General features: G+C 44.6%; 1 protein-coding gene across 3 annotated transcripts; it reads right to left on the reverse strand.

Moving 5' to 3' along the window:
- Positions 1-1,265: 1,265 nt before the first annotated feature.
- On the reverse strand, positions 1,266-20,498 carry LOC119913172 (integumentary mucin C.1-like). 3 transcript variants are annotated; one of them, XM_038732526.1, is made up of 6 exons: positions 20,423-20,498; positions 19,717-19,860; positions 18,792-18,844; positions 18,361-18,690; positions 18,064-18,143; positions 1,266-2,793 (listed from the first exon to the last, which is right to left on the reverse strand). In XM_038732526.1, exons 1-6 carry the CDS (start codon positions 20,458-20,460, stop codon positions 2,698-2,700), a joined length of 741 nt encoding a protein of 246 aa, XP_038588454.1. In that variant the 5' UTR covers positions 20,461-20,498; the 3' UTR covers positions 1,266-2,697. The 3 variants fall into 3 exon arrangements, with proteins under 3 accessions (XP_038588454.1, XP_038588455.1, XP_038588456.1); XM_038732527.1 differs by lacking the exon at positions 18,064-18,143; XM_038732528.1 differs by lacking the exon at positions 18,064-18,143 and having other exon boundaries at positions 18,792-19,860.
- Between the last annotated feature and the right edge of the window lie 531 nt (positions 20,499-21,029).

Below are 21,029 nucleotides of genomic sequence, written 5' to 3' on the forward strand. Positions count from 1 at the left end.
TTTAGGTGCGACAGTGTGATAGATAGATATCAGGTTGGGTAAATCCACATCGTTCTCATTATGTTGTGTGCACTACAGAAACATGTTGTACTCCTAAGAGGTGTGCGTCAAAAACAGAAGTAAGTTTAAATTATGATTTATGGCAGGTCCACATTGAGATGTAAAGTCATAGTTATAGTTGTAATAATGCAAATATAAGTATAAATAATAGTAGTAATAATAAGGATAGCAATATTATTATTATTATTATTATTATTATTAATAATAATAATAATATATCAATAATAGGACTAATCATAACAATTGTAGAAGTGGGTGTGGAGCAGGAGGAGGAGGGGTGGGGGTAGAAGTCGACTTGCCTTAATGGAATAAGAATGCATATAGATTCAGGGTGCAAATTATGGGGGAGCTTGGCTCCCAAATGAGCTCCCCTGAAGACATGATTTGTGAAATTTTCAGGTGTCTCTAAAATATTGACAATGTGCAATTTTGCCACGCATCTATCTATTCTGTTACATCTTCATTATTATGGATCATGTGTAAAATTATTGTACCATTATTGTTGTATGATTCGTGCCTGAGGGTGATTCATTGCTAATTTACATAGCAATGAATCACCGGCGGCATGCATACTATTTTTCCGTCACAATTGAAGCATAGCGGTAATATCGCAAGCTTCACTCACTTTCACTCAAAGTTTAGAAAAATAAACTTCTCAGTCAGCATGGATTAAATCAGATCATCACCTGTCCACATTATGGGCTTCTGGACGAACAGCAAAGCAGCTGATCCCAGGCCTGATTCCCAATTATCTGTATTATTCACAGTTAGCACTGAGTGGGTGTTAATGAGAATTGGATCTTTTGTAGGCAGCGTGGCCTATTTTTATTTGTATTTACAATTCTTATGCATGTGTATGTTGTTATAGACTAGTTTGTTGATACGTGACCCATGCATTAGATATTGGGTATGATGAGGACTCACACTGTGATGTTTGGGTGTGGTTTGATGGGGTCGTGTCTGATGTGCTGACTTAAGAAAGTAGGCCTACATGCTATGAATGTTTCTATGCAACAAGAGACCTTTCTTTGAGGCACATGCAGAATCATGATGAATAAAGAAACTGGCCAGGCCAAGAAAAAGCACAAAACTATTGGTGCAAAGTCTTTTTTTTTCATGAATGCAAAGGATATGTGGGTGCCTCATCTGTGTTACCAGCGTTTCAGTCGGTAAAAGATGCAATGTTGAGCGCCACTTCCCACGGGACTGCAGATGGAAAAGATGAACAAGCTGAAATCAACAGAAAGAAACAGCAATCTCTATTCACAAATCATATGAAGACAGGCAAGGTAGCAACGGAGGCATCGTTTTACGTGGCGCACATCCTAACCATGCACAAGAAGCTGTTCACCGATGGCAGAATGGTTGAGGAAGCAATGAAGGTTATGGCCGAAACTTTATTCAGACTATGCCTGTTATTGCTTATGTACAGCTTACTGCTAACACAGTGGCAAGGAGAGTCTGTGCACTTTCTGCAGATGCAAAAACTCATTTGAATGTCTTTCAGAACTTTTAAAAATAAAAGCTCTCAATTTAACTCGAAATAAAACATTGCTGCAAAAAACTTTCTCGCACTTTTATTTTGATGGTACAATAACTAAAGACATTGTAATTATGTGAGTAACTGTTGTCATGACTGAGATCTATTTTTACATTTATTTAACTACTGTATGTACGATAAAAATACAATAGTAGCAGTTTGACTTTCCGTACAAAACATGATCGACATATTGAATATGACGACACGGACGGCTGGTGGTGATGGCACAATGGATATGACGCCTCCCTTTGCTGTGAGAGACCTGGGTTCAATCCCTCACTGTGTCCCTGAGCAAGACACTTAACCCCTCGTTGCTCTAGAGGTGTGCGACCTCTGACATGTATAGCAATTGTAAGTTGTTTTGGATAAAAGCGTCAGCTAAATGTAAATTATTATAAATATTTTTTTAACTCATAACGTCACAACATTTTGAGTATTTACTCTAAATGAAACGTGATAGAAAACTGTAAATACAAACAGAAAATAATAATTTAAATAACACATATAAAAGCGGTACAACCTATCAACATTGAACCAAAATAAAAAAGAAAGCTATCCCATACACATGAGATTCTCAGCTATGAATAAAATCTAAACAATTTTTGTCAAAAAAGATCCCACGTTACAAACCACCTTAATCTAATGTTCTAATATGCAAAGACTCATAAGATGCTGGTGCTGGCTATTTTTCAAATCATTAGAAGAAGAGGTTGTGATATTTCCCTAGTCTTATCGTAAGTACGCTAACCTTTGCACATACCTTGGTCAATATTTTGCACATACCTGCATAAACTGCACATGTCATGTCCCTGCCTGTTCTCAACAGATCTGATGACTGTACAACTTTTAATCCTAGACAAAGGGTTCAATAACTTGATGAACTTCATGAAGATCAATAAATAAATGTAATACAATGGGGATAAAGTACTTGTGTCAAACCACAGTCATTTGCCTTAAATTTAGTTGACATTTTAAAGTCACTTAAGCTTCATTCTATTAAAGACAATTTGTTTTTGCAATTGGCTTTAATATAAATAGACAAGTACATATTGGACATAAAATCAAACGCAGCAAAAACATTTCCTTTTTTTAAATGTTCAAGGTGAACAAGCAGGGGTTGCTGTGGTTGTAGAGTTCAGTTTTTCATTACTCAACAGGTGTAGAGTGATGGCTGATGGCAGTTTATCTCTAATCTGCAGAGAAAAAGAAACAGTTGCTTAGTTAGAGGTCCTGCTTAAAACCATAGTTTGTGCTCAAAACTTCAAAATAAACACAGATGGTGATTTCCCCTTTATGCATCAGATCGTCATCTGCTCATTCTGTTTTAATGGAAACAGTGGCTGCTTCTCATTTGTCCAACAAAATGCTTACCAAAATATCAAATGGCATGTTACGTATGAGACAGCAAAGTTGTCACACTGTTCTTAACTTCAACACCAGAGCCTGTATCTCAAAAATCAAATAGCCACTTTGTGTGACTTCTTTTTCGATGGTCAGTGTGTTCACTTGTGGTCAAGGTCACTCTAATCTAAAGGTTGAGCAGAATTTGTTTTATTTTTAAAGTAAAACATCTCCTCAACAAGTCCTCACATCTGACAACTTGCCCCATTACATACACTGCTCAAAAAAATAAAGGGAACACTTAAACAACACAATGTAACTCCAAGTCAATCACACTCCTGTGAAATCAAACTGTCCACTTAGGAAGCAACACTGACTGACAATCAATTTCACATGCTGTTGTGCAAATGGAATAGACAACAGGTGGAAATTATAGGCAATTAGCAATAAAGGAGTGGTTCTGCAGGTGGTGACCACAGACCACTTCTCAGTTCTTATGCTTCCTGGCTGATGTTTTGGTCACTTTTGAATGCTGGCAGTGCTTTCACTCTAGTGGTAGCATGAGACGGAGTCTACAACCCACACAAGTGGCTCAGGTAGTGCAGCTCATCCAGGATGGCACATCAATGCGAGCTGTGGCAAGAAGGTTTGCTGTGTCTGTCAACGTAGTGTCCAGAGCATGGAGGCGCTACCAGGAGACAGGCCAGTACATCAGGAGACGTGGAGGAGGCCGGAGGAGGGCAACAACCCAGCAGCAGGACCGCTACCTCCACCTTTGTGCAAGGAGGAGCAGGAGGAGCACTGCCAGAGCCCTGCAAAATGACCTCCAGCAGGCCACAAATGTGCATGTGTCTGCTCAAACTGTCAGAAACAGACTCCATGAGGGTGGTACGAGGGCCCGACGTCCACAGGTGGGGGTTGTGCTTACAGCCCAAGACCGTGCAGAACGTTTGGCATTTGCCAGAGAACACCAAGATTGGCAAATTCGCCACTGACACCCTGTGCTCTTCACAGAAGAAAGCAGGTTCACACTGAGCACATGTGACAGACGTGACAGAGTCTGGAGACGCCGTGGAGAACGTTCTGCTGCCTGCAACATCCTCCAGCATGACCGGTTTGGCGGAGAGTCAGTAATGGTGTGGGGTGCCATTTCTTTGGGGGGGCCGCACAGCCCTCCATGTGCTCGCCAGAGGTAGCCTGACTGCCATTAGGTATCGAGATGAGATCCTCAGACCCCTTGTGAGACCATATGCTGGTGCGGTTGGCCCTGGGTTCCTCCTAATGCAAGACAATGCTAGACCTCATGTGGCTGGAGTGTGTCAGCAGTTCCTGCAAGAGGAAGGCATTGATGCTATGGACTGGCCTGCCCGTTCCTCAGACCTGAATCCAATTGAGCACATCTGGGACATCATGTCTTGCTCCATCCACCAACGCCACGTTGCACCACAGACTGTCCAGGAGTTGGCGGATGCTTTAGTCCAGGTCTGGGAGGAGGTCACTCAGGAGACCATCAGCCACCTCATATAAAGCATGCCCAGGCGTTGTAGGGAGGTCATACAGGCACGTGGAGGCCACACACACTATTGAGCCTCATTTTGACTTGTTTTAAGGGCATTACATCAAAGTTGGATCGATGATGGATGGATGATTTTGAGTGTGACTCCAAATCCAGACCTCCATTAGTTGATAAATTTGATTTCCATTAATAATTTTTGTGTGATTTTGTTGTCAGCACATTCAACTATGTAAAGAAAGGAGTATTTAATGACATTATTTAATTCACTCAGATCTAGGATGTGTTAGTTTAGTGTTCCATTTTTTTGAGCAGTGTACATATCGAACATGCTCAAAAAACATTGTGATATTGTGTAAGTAGATCTGACACCAGGATTAAGTTATACTGTAAATACTGTGAATATTATTATTATGAGGGGCAGTGATGGCGTGACAAATGTAAAGTTTACAGCAGCTGGCAAATCCCTGGACTCAGAAGACTGAATTGATGGAGCTGTATGAAGTAATATGTGAGTGGGAATATACTGTTTCATACAGTAGGCACTGTTGATGAAGGGCTATGTTGAGTTACCCTCGAGATTTAGCCAACATTAGCACAAATGTCAGTTTGGGGCAAATTGTCTGAATGACTTTGCTCAAAAAACAATGTGGTATTGTGTAATTAGCTCTGACATCAGTATTAAATGAAACTGTAAATTGAATATTATACCTACAGTGTAGTTTACAGCAGCAGGCATATCCCTGGACTCAGAAGACTAGGCATGTGGAGTGTGAGTGTAGACACACACTCTACTACTTCATACAGTCATTACTTTAGTGTGGTGTTATGAACTGTATTGTGTCGACATGTATAGTAGACAACATAATAAACCTGTAATTTATTTGTAATTGCAATGAGGAATGCAATGGGCCCACATAAATGGATAAAAATGCAATGTTTTTAAAGGAAGGAAGATGGTTAGAAATTATCAACAAAAGACAGAGCATGGCAGCACACCCCCTGACATAATATTAAAGACATAAAATTGCAGAACAATTCAATCAGGAGTGGAGCGAAGGACTTTGACATAAATTACCATAATCTGACGTGGTACTGTCAAAAAATTACCAAGAAGAAGCTGAAAGTCGGCCATAGACAGCCATGCCAACAACAGTGGTTGGTTTGACAGCACCACAGAATATTTTTTAACCTGATTTGGAGAAGCAGCTTGTTGAGTATCCAAATGAGGTCAGAAGATTTGCCTACCAGTTTGCTGTGGCACACAAGCTGAAGTTCTCGCCTAAGTGGGCAGAAAACTAAAAGGCCAGCAAAGAGTGGTTTACAGACTTGACACAACGCTGTTGTTGAGAAACTAGCCTTGCCAGGTCAAGTAGCTTCAACCGAGAGAATGCTCGTGCTTTCTTCGACAATGTAGACAACGTGATACAGAATTATGAGTTTGTCACACTGGCCTGTGCTCTCTCAGCCACAGGGAATTATTTACCTCCATATTGTATTTCCCCCGCTGCAACTTCCTTAATCATTTCCTGATTAACAGGCCACCTGGCAAATTTCTCTGAATTGATGACAGATACGCACTGTGTTGACTTCCTCAAACATTTCAGTGAACCTGTAAAATGCTCTAAGGACCTATTTACTCATTTTGGACAACCGCCAGTCTTATCTGTGATGGATTCAAATATGCCAAATAAAATGGCATAATAATGCTGTCCTTCCCACCCCACTGCTGTTGGCTCTAACCATAAGACTGTTGTAGTAAATGTGTTCTTATTTTTTGACAATCCAGTGCGATAACTTCCCTGCATGGGGCAAATTGTTACAATATATATAAGAGTCTACAACTCTGTAATGAGATAGGATTAATCATAAAGGCTTGCATTAGTGTGCACTCCAAATAAAAAAAAATTAGACATAACTAATTAAAATATAGGGCTGAAAAATTTACGTGTCAATGTGTAATTTAACTAATACCTACATTTATGTATTTCATGTTGTTGTGGGGACAGCCCGGCTGACGGTGAGTGTCCTGGTTTCCTTTCCCCCCCCCCGCTTTATTTCACCCATTGTTTTGCTCTGCCTGCCTCCCTGTGTTCTCCTCCTCTCTCCCTCTGCTCCTGAGCCCAGCCAACTACCCGCACATGCACCTCATCAGCCACCTCGTCAGCCTGCCACACCTGCCTGTAATCAACCTCATCCCTGCCTGTATTTTAACCCCAGTTCTCCACACCATCCTCGCTTGATCGTCGTTGCTCCATACCCGGTGCCACCTCTGCGTTCAGGCTCTTGTGTTTTTGATTCCTCTCAATTCCCCTGTGCTTTGTCGCTTCTGTCTCTAACCCTGTCTCTTTGTCTGCTTTCCTCCCAAATTCACTCACCCTCGTCCTCCGTCCTGTCAGCTGGTCTCATCCTCCACGGGTCCTTTCTGTCCCGTCTCACAACAGAACGATCAAGCCACCATGGACCCAGCACGACCGACAGCGCTCTCTCCTGGTACAAAGCGGTCAGCGAGGGCCAGCCTCACGTCCGCTCCTGCTACTCCTCCTTTGTGGAGGAGATGCGGAGAGTTTTCGATCGCCTGGTGCGGGGGAAGGAGGCGCCTGGGCAGCTTCTCTCCCTCTGCCAGGGAAGTTGCAGTGTGGCGGAGTACTCAGTCGATTTCCGCATTCTGGTGGCAAGTCGGGCTGGAACAACGAAGCCCTCCAGTGCATCTTCCTGGATGGCCTCAGCGATCGCATTAAGGATCTGCTGGCCACTAGGGACGTACCGACGGACCTTAATGCTCTGGTTGAGGCGGCCACCGATAACCGCTTCCGGGAAAGAGCCAGGGACCGCTTCGCTCGCGGGTCCGCCGCCTCCCGCTCTAGCCTCACACCATCTCAGACTTCTGTTTTCCTGTCCCCTGCACCACACTCTGCTACACCGCCGGGCCCCACAGCACAGCCGGCGCCGCCTTTGCCTTCCCCCGCCGCTCCTCCAGAGTCCATACAGTTGGGTCGCACTCGCCTCTCCCCGGAGGAACGCGAATGGCGCCGTCTGGCATGTATTGCAGCAAGCCCGGCCACCTCCTGCCTGCCTGTCCTGTGCGGCCAAAACAGCACCAATTGGAACCCAATTGTCACACATCCTGCCTTTTGTCTGCTCGAGCCCCCGGTAATCGCTTCACCTGCCCCGCCGCCCATCCCCTCTGACCTCTCTGGGGTGCCCAGTGAGTACTACGACCTCACACTTGTTTTTAGTAAAGACCAGGCCCTGTCTCTACCCCCCACCGCCCCTATGACTGCTCCATAGATCTCCTCCCGGACGCGCCTCTCCCCTCCAGTCACCTATACAACTTGTCGTGCCCGGAGAGGGAGTCTATGGAGCAGTATATTAAAGACTCCCTTGCAGCCGGCATCATTCGCCCCTCCTCGTCCCCGTTGGGAGCCGTTTTTTTCTTTGTCGAGAAGAAAGATAAAAGTCTCCGCCCTTGCATCAATTTCCGGGGGCTCAACGCCATCACTGTCAAAAACAAGTATCCGCTGCACCTCATGGACTCGGTCTTACACTCCCTCTCCTGGTCCACCGTTTTCACAAAATTAGATCTAAGAAATGTTTTCCAAGCCCTGATCAACGACATCCTACGTGATTTCCTCCACCGTTTCGTTTTCGTCTACCTCGACGATATCCTGATCTTCTCCCGCGACGCGACCCAGCACACAGAACATGTTTGCCTCATGCTGCAGCGGCTTCTGGAGAACAGGCTCTTCGTTAAGGCCGAAAAGTGTGAGTTTCACGTCCCCACCATCCAGTTCCTCGGCTTCATAATTGAAAAAGGGCGGCTCCGTGCCGACCCGTCCAAAATCCAGGCAGTCGCCGATTGGCCAACCCCTACCTCCGTTAAACAGCTGCAACGTTTCCTAGGATTTACAAACTTTTATCGCCGCTTCAGCCGGAATTACAGCACCGTCGCTGCGCCCCTCACTCGTCTCACTTCCTCCTCAGTCCCCTTTACCTGGTCTCCAGAGGCTGCAGCAGCCTTCACCCGCCTCAAAACCCTGTTCACCTTCGCCCCTGTACTCATCAACCCCAACCCCTCCCTCCAGTTCATTGTCAAGGTGGACACCTCGGACGCTCCCCGGAGGACAACAAGCTCCACCCCTGCACCTTCTTCTCACGCCGCCTCACTGCCACTGAGAGGAACTACAGCGTGGGGGACTGGGAGCTTCTGGCCTTCAAATTGGCGTTGGAGGAGTGGAGGCACTGGCTGGAGGGAGCAGAACACCCGTTCCTGGTATGAACTGATCACAAGAACCTCGCCTACATTCAAACCGCCAAGAGGCTAAATTCCCGCCAAGCTCGATGGGCCCTATTCTTCAACCGGTTCAATTTCACCCTCTCCTACCGGCCCGGATCCCTCAACACCAAACCCGATGCTCTCTCCCGGCTCCACTCCACCGACACACCTCAGACCCCCCGACACCATCCTACCGTGCTCCTGTCTTGTCACCTCCGTGATCTGGGAAATGGAATCCGCCGTAGGCCGAGCCTAGTCCACCGATCCCGGCCCCCAGAACCGTCTCACGCCATAGAGCTCCAAGTTCAGCTGCCACCCTGGGGTGGCCCGCACCCTCTTTCTGCTTCACCAACGGTTCTCTATAGAGAAGGACTGTCGAGGCTTTGTGGCGGCTTGTGAGGTGTGCGCCAACGCGAAACCCTCCCATCAACCGCCCGCCGGTCTGCTTCGCCCCCTACCGCCCTGGACTTTGTCACTGGTCTCCCCAGCTCAAACGGAAACACTACCATTCTCACTATTGTTGACAGCTTTTCTAAGTCTGCCCACTTCATTCCCCTACCCAAACTCCCCTCCTCTCTGGAAACGTCCTGACTGCTTATCAACCACGTCTTCTGCCTCCATGGAATACCTCTGGACATTGTCCCCAGTTCACATCCCAGGTCTGGAAAACCTTCTGCCGTGCCTTTGGTTCCACTGCCAGTCTCTCCTCGGGCTATCACCCCCAAACCAACGGGCAGACCAAGCGGTCAAACCAGGACCTGGGGGCAGTACTCAGGTGCGTGGCGTACCGCAGCCCCACCTCCTGGAGTTCCTACATCCCCGGGATTGAGTACGCTCACAACTCCCAGGTCAGCGCTGCCACTGGTATGTCCCCCTTCATGTATGCCTTGGGTTACCAGCCCCCCCTGTTCCCGTCCCTGGAGGAGGAGGTGGCGGTCCCCTCTGTACAGGCCCACCTCAGGCGTTGCCGCCGGATCTGGAGGGAGGCTGCACTGCGGCCCACAACCGCCAGCTGGCAGACCGCCACCGGGCCCCTGCTCTCACCTACCGGCCTGGGCAGCGAGTCTGGCTCTCCTCCAGGGACCTTCCCCTGCAGGTCCCTTCCAAAAAGCTCGCCCCCCGAAAAATCGGCCCCTATCCCATTGAGGCCATCGTTAACCCCTCCGCAGTACGCCTAACCCTCCCGCCTCACCTGAAAGTCCACCCTGTTTTCCACGTCTCCAGAATCAAGCCTGTCGCCATCAGCTTCCTTCTCCGTACCAGTGGCAGCGCCTCCCCCTCTACAGATGATTGATGGTCACCCAGCCTACACGGTGCGCTGTCTCCTGGACGTGCGACGTAGAGGTCGGGGGTACCGCTACCTGGTGGACTGGGCCGGTTACGGCCCGGAGGAGCGCTCCTGGGTTCCCTCCAGCCAGATCCTGGACAAGTCCCTCCTGACTGACTTCGACAGGGCTCATCCAGATAAGCCGGGTGGGCCGCCTGGGGGCGTCCGTTGAGGTGGGGGCCCAGTTGTGGGGACAGCCTGGCTGACGGTGAGTGTCCTGGTTTCCTTTTTTTCGCTTTATTTCAACCATTGCTTTGCTCTGCCTGCCTGCCTGTGTTCTCCTCCTCTCTCCCTCCACTCCTGTGCCCAGCCAACTACCCGCACATGCACCTCATCAGCCACCTCGTCAGCCTACCACACCTACCTGTAATCAACCTCATCCCTGCCTGCATTCTACAGCTTGATCGTCGTTGCTCCATACCCGGTGCCACCTCTGCGTTCAGGCTCTTGTGTTTTTGATTCCTCTCAATTCCCCTGTGCTTTGTCGCTTCTGTCTCTAACCCTGTCTCTTTGTCTGCTTTCCTCCCAGGTTCACTCACCCTCATCTTCCGTCCTGTCAGCTGGGCTCATCCTCCGGTCCTCTCCTCTCAGGAAATTACAATATTTCTTAACTGAAAACCTGTGATGAAAGCACAGACACATCTGACGCTGCCTAGTTACAAATTTTTTGGAGGGGAGTTGATGACATTAACATTAGGCACTGAAGAGCTGCTTGACCTTCATAGTCTCAAAGGCCAGACAAGAGCTGTGGATTTATTTGCCTCAGTCTGTTCAGCTGTCGATGAAATGAAACTGCCAGGAAGTAAAATGGCCGGAATCGTTATCGATGATGGCTTACCCACTAGGACTGGTGAAAAAAGTGGATCCTCGGGTCATTTAACCCATTTCTAAAATGCTAAGTTTTTCTTTACGTACAAGCTTATCCAATACCAAAACTATGGATGTTTTTTGTGTTATTTACAAATGCTAGCACACAACATGTCAGAAATGAAGATATAAATGTAAATGTAAGTTCACTCAGAAATGCTTATAAGCTATTTCACTATAGATTTTGAACCGCTATTGTTGCAGAGGTAAAGGCTTTATAGATTATATAAGGTATAAGCATTTCTGAGTGAACTTTCATTTACAATTCCTCATTTGGCAGACACTTTTATCCAAAGCAACTTACATTTGAGGAACAACATACAAGCATCAACAGAGCATCAAATACAGATCTACAACTGACAATACATAAAAGTAAGAGCGGCAATAAATACTAGTAATACCTCATGGTACATATCACATCAATGGGGTAAATACATAAGGAAGGAAGTAAGAGTTAACAAAAAAGTGCAATTAATACAAGATAATTGTAAGTTAACCTAAGTTTGTATTATGGAGTTTAGGTAGATGGGTGCAGACCCAGTAGTCACTCTGTATGCAAGCATTAGTGACTTGAATTTGATTCTGGAGGCCACGGGGAGCCAGTGGAGGTCACTGAGTAATGGAGTGACATGAGTCCTTTTGGGCTGATCAAAAACCACACGCGCTGCTGCGTTCTGAACCATTTGTAAGGGTTTCACTGCACAAGCTGGAAGACTTGTTAGGAGGGCATTGCAATAGTCGAGGTGAGAGATAACCATGGCCTGTACCAGAAGCTGGGTGGTGTACTGAGTGAGGTAGGGTCTGATTTTCCTTATGTTGTATAGAGCAAAGGATAGGTAGAGTTGCATATCGTCTGTGTAGCAGTGGTAAGAGAAGCCGTGTGAGTGAATGATCGGCCCCAGTGAGGTGGTGTAAACTGGGTAGAGAAGGAGCCCTAGCACTGAGCCTTGGGGCACCCCTGTGGAGAGGCAGTGGAAGGAGGAGAATTGTCCTTGCCACAAAACATTGTAGGACGCCCCGAGAGGTAGGATTTGAACCACAGGAGTGCTTTACTCAAGATACCCATTGCTGAGAGAGCGGATAGCAGGATCCTGTGGTTGACTGTGTCAAAGGCAGCTGATAGGTCAAGCAGGATAAGAACCGAGGATTGGGCTGCAGCTTTAGCTGTTGGCTTCTGTTACAGACAGAAGAACCATTTCAGTAGAGTGGGCACTCTTAAAACCAGATTGATATGGATCTAGGAGGTCATTCCGTGAGAGTAATTCTGAGATCTGGTTGAATACTGCCCGTTCAATAGTTTTGCATAAAAATGGTAGAAGTGACACTGGTCGATAGTTCTCAACTAGAGTTTGGTCAAGTGAGGGCTTTTTGAGCAAGGGTGTAACCCAAGCCCTTTTGAAAGTGGTCAGGAAGGTTTCTAAAGCCAGAGAAGTATTTATCACGAGTGATTGCCGGGACCACGGTAGGAGATATGGCTTGGATGAGATTCGTAGAAATCGGGTCCAGTGGGCATGTACTGGGACGGCTATGGGTCAGGAATTCTGATACTTTGCTCTCTGTGACAACTTAACATTGAAACATTAAGAAATAGCTCATTTATTGTAATTTGGGTAAAATAGATCAACCACAGCTAATTCCAATCTCAACCAGAGACAAAGACAGGTGTTGAAGTTCTTTCAATTACATACACAATGCAGTAAAAAGAGAATTTTCTGGAGTTGACTTGATCCTTGACCAATGTGGATACAGAACAACACAGAAGAGGAGAGAAAGAAAGAATAATGTCTGAACAAGGGAGAAGAGTAGTTGGGCCAGGGAGGAGTAGCTGTACTACTAAGTAGCCATGTTTCCATCCAACTGTCATGTGAATTTTAAGCGTACTTTTGAAATGTCACAAAAAAGAAATTGTGAAGTATGTGCGTTTCCATCAGCTGGTTTGAGAGCGAATAAACTAGGCTACGGCAAGTAGTTACGTCAGCAGTTGATGTTACACATGGCTGTAATAAACAAGACGTATGGGTTCCAAACCAGAAACAAAACCAGTCGCTGGAAACAAAGGTCCTCAGAAATGTGTTTCAAGCAAGTTGCTACCAGCCATGTCTCTGCACGTTATGGGAATATCCGGTGTTATGCCGAGTTTTGCATGCCTGCTGAGAATTGCATGCATGTCCAAATAGTGCTTTTAAACGCTATAATATCCTTTGTGGGGTTCATCAATGGTGATAAATGATTCGAAGTATGCATTTAGGAATGTTTAGAGTCGTTAATGTTTTCTTACACTCAGTAGAAGTAGCATTCAGCAAAAATATGCGGTGCAGAGCAAAGTATAGGACTTTTAAGAGATGAATGCATAATTCGACAGAACAGATGATGAAGGCTACATGCCGAGATTTGCTTCCTCCTCTTTTCTCAGCACAAATGAGCGTTACCAGCCACGAGATGTGTGAAATTCTCGGCAGGCATGTAGAACTCTGCACAACCGGGCAAGCCAACAGCAGAAACATCAGTCATGAGTTACAAGTTTGCTACGTCAGAACTTTTTCGGAAAAGTGTTTCCATCTCCCATTTAGCAAATTTATTCTTTTTGACAGAGGCAAGAACCACCTCAAGTGAGCGTAAAATCTTTTTTGTGAAATTAAGGATTTTTTTTCAAATGTTTTTTGTAATGCCATCAAATGTTTGTATTTAGAAAGTCGGTGTGCTATTATTGATTGATCTGGAAACGTGCGAGTGTTTTGATAGAATGATTTGATTTTGAGTCAGGTTTGCTGCGTTTTGAGTTGGTGTAAATAGACAACATTTTTTTGGATTTTGAAAGAGTTGATGTTTAAAGAACAAAATCTGGTTTTGAGCAGAAAATGTATTATTTGGCTAATTGTGTGAGGTAGGTGTGCTGCTGTGTTAAGAGTTATAACATTCACCTGAACTTAAGATAAAGTATCTTAAGTTCAGGTGAACGTTTGTTAGCAACTGAAAAAAACTGTAGGTTGACTGTGTTTTCGTGGTCATCTGGAATTCAGAAAATGCAGTTTCTGAGTGAATAAAATCTAAATCTAAATATTTCTTAGCTTTGTGGAATTAGTTGCGGAATTCATAACTGCAATTGTTCCATATTTAAGCCTATGTGATATGAAAGAAAGGCTGAATAGTTGAGTGGCTGCACTGCCATTTAAACAAAAAACTATTGTTATTGCAGTCTAATTAAAATTGCTTGGCTACAATACAATGTATTTGTATGTAGCTTTATTATGGTGCAAAAGTATGACAGGAGGTGCAGTCGGCCTTAAGGTATTTTCACGTTATCGAATCTGGCCCATTGAGAAAAATATTTGGACACCCCTGTTTTAAGGTGTAAGTCGTTAGCTGCGGTGTTGTTTCTGTGCGTGCGGTTCAAATTCAGCGGGTGAGAGGCTCGGGAATGTGCCTGCACGTCACAGACGGTGGTGCTCCTGGGAAATCAGACCCAGAGTCTCACATTTAGCTACATATAGCCCATTTAAACTGTTATTAGGGTCCGAGCTCGAACCTTGCAAGGTTCCCATTGAAACTGAAGGGATCATTATTAGAGCCTGAGCACGAACCGGGAGAGGTCCCTATGAAGACTGATAGGATTTTTTTTTAGGGCCCGAGCATGAATGTGAGGCCATGTTTTCCCTTCTGAAACTGAAGGATTTTTTTTTGTCTTTCTTTCTTTCTTTCTTTCTCTTTCTTTTTTCTGCAAAGTAACCTCAATTTTGGGCCGCGAAACATTTCCGAAAACTCGCCAAACTTTGCAAATAATTCAGTTATGGCAAAATATTTCGTGTTTTATGGGTTTTGCGCATGGGCGTGGCAAAATGGCTTGCTAGCGCCCCCTACAGAGCAGACCCCAGGCAAAGTTTCACCTGTATGTACAAAATTTCTGTGGTACGTGCATTATGTCCATACGTACAAAAAAGCCTCTTGGAGCCCTTGCCTAAATCCAACAGGAAGTCACCATTTTGGATTTAATGGTCATTCTTGGCGATTTACACACTTTGTACTTTAACAAACTCCTAGGGATTTAGTCCGATCAACTTCATATTTTCACTGTACAGTCTAAACCCATTGCCGATTAAAAGTTGTACAAACCAGTTTGCCCGTGGCGTGCTGTCGAAAAACGATGATTCGCCATGAAACGAGTTGTTATAACTTCAGTATATATGGTCACATCTGCACCAAATTTTATATGTAATATAATATATATATATATAACGCTGCCGCTCACCCAGTGAGGGGTGGGAGGCAGGGGCTTGACAGTCTCGGGGATGGCGGAGTGCAGGAGCCACAGGATATGGTGAATCTTGGTCAGCCAGAGACGTATCGGGGCAGCTGTGATGGCCGAAGCAGCGCACTCCGTGAGCTGCGCGCTGGCCCCTTTGCTGATTTCCTCCTTCTCTTCCTCCGTCATGGTGGTGGAGTTAGCCACCAGCTTTATGAAGGAGGAAGCAATCGGCGCCGTGTTGATGGCGGAGGTCAAGTTCTGTATAGCGCATTGGTGAGCTCTGTCGGCGACATGGGCCTCCCACTGTGAGGCCATAAGGGGGCGCCGTGCGGTCGCCACCTGAACTTTCTTCACACCCGTGAGGTGTGGCTTCAGTGGAGGGACCGGGCTGAAACCCTGGTCCGAGATGGGGATGTAGTTGGAAACAGGAGCCCCCAGAGTCTTCGGGTCCGAGGCGTCACCTACCTGGTAAGGAGTGCCAGGAGTGAGTGCTCGGCCGGCATGCTCCGGACCGAAGCACACCTCGCAGCGGGGATGGAGATTCCCGGGCATAATGTATGCCCATGTGCCAGATACCACTCTCCCATAAGGAAGTAGCGGCGCCTCGCTTTCTGCTCTCTCTCTCTATACATATATGCTGTGTGTGGGGGTGTAGACAAGTTTTATCATGCATTTATAGCACGTAGGGGGTAAACCAACTAACAATGGCCTCAGAAAGTGAAGCCCATTCGAAATAGAACAGTGACAGTCTAAGTGTTCCTCACTGTTGGAGATGTTAGCCAGCTGTTAGCAGTCATTGGCCACAGAAAGATCCTGATGCCTAGCCATGAAAAAGCTGCCCCAGCAAAAACTCGACAAAGACCAAAAGAACTTCACTCAAGACTTGGAATGAGTGGGACTACTGGCTGGAATATTTTGACACTAAAGATAAAACTTTTTGTGAATATTTCCCACAGTGCCAGTCATGTGACTCAAGAGGTGAGCTGTGTCGTAGAGACCTGCTCGGTACTGTTTTCTTGATCCCACTCCCGCCCAATACAGCTGATTTTGTGACCATTACCGGCCGCTCCCGCAACATGTGTATGCACTCCTGCTCGCACCTGCAAACATTGTGACATGCAGAGTAAAAAAAGGACACAAATGTTTCGGACGTTCAGAATAACTGACATAAATCATTGCATTCATTTTTGTCCGTAACAACTTTCCAAATTTCAGACTTGCCTTGCTATGGTCTTGTATTGTATAAGCTCGTGTGACGGAAGCCAGCGAGGCTGTGTAGTGAGTAAACTTCACTCCCCGACACCTTAAGAGACGCACTGGTGACCGACGCCAGTGTTCATGGGTTTTAGCCTCCTTGTCAGTGGCTACTTTCAGACTGCAGGCCTTAATGCTCAATTCCGATTTTTTCCCCAGATCCGATTTATTTTGTTTGACAGTACACATTACTGTTAAAATGTGGCCTATATCAGACTCCAGTGTGAACTGTCCGCGGCCTGAAAGTGACCCCCATGCGCAGAAGAATAACATAACGTCACACACAGCAGCATGCTGTTGCAGAAGTAAACAAGGAGCAACATAGCTACGGTTAGCTCACAGGAGACTCCCGTTTTTTATTGTCCTCTCACGGGTCAGATTTCTCCTGTATTATGACATGTGTTCACAATTTTCTGTTCTTTTCATTATGGATTCTTGCGCTGTACAACGCAACTGCCCCACAACCCACTCCCTCCTCTCTCTCTCTCTTCCCCCTGTGTAGGTGTAAGAAAGGGAATTTGTGAACAGATGATAGCAAGGTAGAGGAGGAAGAGAGCCACATGTTTAATAATGGTTTTTGTGGAGCTTTTTCATTCCCCGCAGATCTGTCTACAGCAGAACAGCTGTTCTACAGTGATGTCAAAGTCGCAAAATTGCGACCTGAGTGTCCAGACTGAGGTCGCATTCAAAAAGATCCAATCTGTATCAGATTTGGATCACATATGAAAGTGGCCCAATTCCGAACGGGAAAAGATCAGATTCCATGTGATTTAGCCTGTTCACACTGTCATAAAAAGATCAGATCTGAGTCACATATGGGCAGAAAAATCTGATTTGGTCACATTGGCCTGCAGTCTGAACGTAGCCAGTGTGTCTGCCTCCCAAACCTGAGGTTCCCAGTTCAAGTCAGGCCCGTGCAGTACATTCTCTGGAGCAGCTGCGTACTTTAATCTTCTTTTCAATTTTGTTTGTTGACTCCATCTTATCAGTACTACTGCGGGACCCACAGTATATTTTGTAAACGCTCACTCCCGCCTTAAAACCGCCTGTTCCCGCGCGATTTGTGATGGATTCTGCGGGACCCACGGGCTCCCCATCCCAATGCAGCTCTCTACTGTGTAGTGTTTCTAGTCAACTTTCCATCCACATGTAGTGCAAATTTTAAAGATAATCTGCAAAAAGAAAATGAGAATTAATGCATGTCCATCCAGTAGTGTTACGCGAATATCAGATCAAGATAAAGAGTTGGTGCTGCTAACTCTCCAGTTGGGTTCTATTAAACCATTGAAGAGAGCATAAGGAAAAGACTTAAAAGAGCACCGGTCAAACCTCAATCACAGTTACAGTCATAACAGTACACAAATCTTGTGTTTTCATCTGACGCTATTTTTCATCCCATTCGTTTAAATCATATACTTCATAAAAGTCATTATGATTTATTCGCTAATTCTGTTTCCATTGCACTTTGTCCCATTTAGTTTTTATTGATACACCATCTTGTCTAACTCAACAAAAACTTTCTTTTGTAATGGATGGAAATGCAGTTCTCTAATGTTGACTATTCTGCATCTGCTTGCCCTCTAGGTTGGTTGTAGTTACCTGATACTTGACAGAATTTCTGATTACAAAAGAAAATACTGACCAGTTGTATGATGTTTTTCCTGATGTCGTCCTCAGACAATGAAGACATAAAGGAGATTTTTATTCTCAGACTTCTGACAACTAGAAACACAGTAACTAGCATTATAATGCAGGCCAGAAGGGTGCTTAAACTGAGTAATACAGCTGTCTTAGACAAGGTCTTCATTTTCAGTGTCAAGTTCAATATCATTGTTCTCCCTTAGATCCTTCACTTATAATTTAGCTTTGTATATGGCTGTTAGTAGACGATTACAGTATTCAAAGTGTAGTGTAAAAGATCACAATTTGTCATACTCACTTGGGTTCCAGATTGTGGTTCCAGATGTTCTGGTAGTTGTTGAAAGAATGGTGTTTGTAGTTTGTGTGGTTGTTGTAGCTGGTGTAGTAGTGGTTGTAGTTAGTGGTGTAGTTGTTGAGGGAAGGGTGGTTGTTGTTTGTGTGGTTGTTGTAGCTGGTGTAGTAGTGGTTGTAGTTAGTGGTGTAGTTGTTGAGGGAATGGTGGTTGTAGTTGGTGCAGTGGTGGTTGTGGTCAGTGGGGTGGTTGTTAAGGAAATGGTGGTTGTAGTTTGTGTGGTTGTTATAGTTGGTGTAGTGACGGGTGTTGTGGGTGCTGGTGTAGTTGTTGAGTCTGTAAACAGAAGTGAATATAAAAGATTACTAGGGAACTTCATAATCCAGGAAATTAACAAATTAATTTAACATGAACAAAAAAGGAAGGGTTGTACTCACTGTATCCAACATTCACAATGACACATCGTAGCTCCGATTGATACTTGACTGTACTGTGGAAATATATCAATATTATGTCATAAATTATTTTCATATATTTCAAGATAGAAAGTCTTTCTAGCTTAAGGATGACATTTTTTTTCACAGCCTGCATGTGTAATCGTCTCAAATAAAGCACACATCAACACAATCTACACATGGTCACATTATATCCCCACAAATTCTTATGTAGAAACCGGTACAGATATTAAGTATACATCTATACATACAGTTCTCAACAAGGTATTATTCACTTTGATGCTACTGTAGATGGAACACAACTCTCGCGAAAGTAAGCCCTACTCTGTTTTAAAGGAATAGTTTGACAAATATGTGCACAAATTTGATTTTCAACTCATTCCTAAAGGACTGATATCTGAGATCACACAGACGTAATGTTAAGAGTGTATTTTTACGAAAAAACTAAAAATATGATTCATATGATTCAACTCCGTCAACTGATTACATTCCCCGTTCACATTCAGGAAATGTAAAACTCCTGTCTTTCATTAAACTGACTACCGTTAAATTTTAATTAATAGCAGAGTCCCAAATAACCGCCTACCCCGTATACTGGCCTGGTGTAGGAACACCTCTTACCCTGCAGGGTTGCCTGCTTTAGCTGCTTCTAAGCAGCTTAGATCGGAATTAAAGGCCTGTCCCATATGGACGCATTTCCCAAATAAAGGCATGGTCAATTCAGTGATTTTAGCAAATAAAAGCCTGGGCTATTAATCAAAGTTTTACGGTAGATTATACCTGGATATATGTATTAATGACTGAATGACCTTTGCCAGAGGAAATACAGTTCATAGTTTTTAATTTTAGGTATTTCTATAGTTTGTCCATATGCTTCAAGGTAAAGTTCATGTGAAAAATGACTGACTTGAGAACTGCCTGGACAACAAAACAGATGGGGTGGCTTTCTCCGGTTTGGTTTTCAGACGGCGTCCAACTCAGGATGTACTGTCCAGCTCCCAATGTAGTCTTGTTTATATTGTACGGCCCGCTAAACAGCAGATCGGAAATCCTTTAACAAACAGAAGAAGAAAAGGCTTTGCAAATTAAACGAGCATTTCCAAACCGTACCTACCCACAAATGTAGCAAACCCCTTTTTCCGTGACGACGTGATTGAAATTAAAATTCTAATGCTGGGGGCATTCCTCTCATCTCACTCTTTTTTTTATGTTGTTTTTTTGTAGTTGCATTAAAGTTAACAAACCAGTATTAGCCTTTAAAACTCAAAGTCTGTGAAACTGAAAAAACATGGTGCAGTCTGCTTGTGCCTTTGCGCAATGTACTGACGTTTTCATGTTTTCTTTTGACTTCGAATGCATTCTGCTGTTTATGCTTACGCCTACTGTGTGTATTTCCTAGCAGCACTATACAGTTGGTTCTGTAGACTTTTTTGCATTCTTGTCAAACCTGTTACACAAATCAAGATTTTTGCACTTGAAAGCCATGGCAAATGAAAACCACGTGTGTCAGACGATGTATTTCTTATCTAACGGGAGAAAGTTCTGCAGGGAATCATTTACCTGTGTTTTTTTAAGATCAAACTTCTGCTCAATTCCTTTTATTTTTGACTTACGTGGACATATTTGCCTCTGCATTGATGCTGATCTTCATGGTCTGATCGACAGGGGCGTACAGCTGAGCTCTGTTGTCTGGGGGTTGGAGGCAGAAACTTGGGCAGATAGAGTCCCTCTGTGCAGGACGGCACAACAGCGTCCACTAAGACAATAAGAAAAAACAACATTTCAGCCACGCTGAAGTTTTCTGAGGATGGCAATGCAGGTTGGTCCCTTCATAAATCTTATTTACTACATCCTTTGGCTTATGATAAAATTCCTCAAAACTAATGACATTTCCATCAGCCTTGTGTTTAGATAATGTTAGCATGCAAAGCTAATATGTGAAACACTGGTGCCTTCTAAACATCAGCATATTAAACAAGAAAAGAGTCATTGCCTTGTCGGTAAAATACTGTATGCATATTTATTGTTTTGGTAAGATCTCCTAAGATTATTATTGTTGCCAAATAACTTTAATAATATACATGTTGCAAAAGCTGATTAATTTCTTTAAGATCAACTCAACTTCAGTGCAACTTTAGTGCAGCTAAACAAAGTCTCGCTGCCAAAACAAGGTCTTACCACTTAAAACAAACTGGACAGGTAGCTTGCTTATAGCGTTGA

This window comes from Micropterus salmoides, unplaced genomic scaffold (genome assembly GCF_014851395.1).
Source record: "Micropterus salmoides isolate LMB-PRFRI ecotype aquatic unplaced genomic scaffold, ASM1485139v1 Ms_hic_scaffold_2, whole genome shotgun sequence".
NCBI classification, from domain to species: domain Eukaryota; kingdom Metazoa; phylum Chordata; class Actinopteri; order Centrarchiformes; family Centrarchidae; genus Micropterus; species Micropterus salmoides.

Bases quoted from the DNA above. Each gene is read 5' to 3' on its own strand.
- LOC119913172 (XM_038732526.1), bottom strand. From the start codon at position 20,460: ATGAAGATCAGCATCAATGCAGAGGCAAATATGTCCAC. The intron at 18,845-19,716 runs GTCAGTCATTTT...ATATTTCCACAG, and splicing joins GTTGTCCAGGCAGTTCTCAA to TACAGTCAAGTATCAATCGG. The intron at 2,794-18,063 runs GTCAGTATTTTC...TTTTCTCTGCAG, and splicing joins GGAAAAACATCATACAACTG to ATTAGAGATAAACTGCCATC.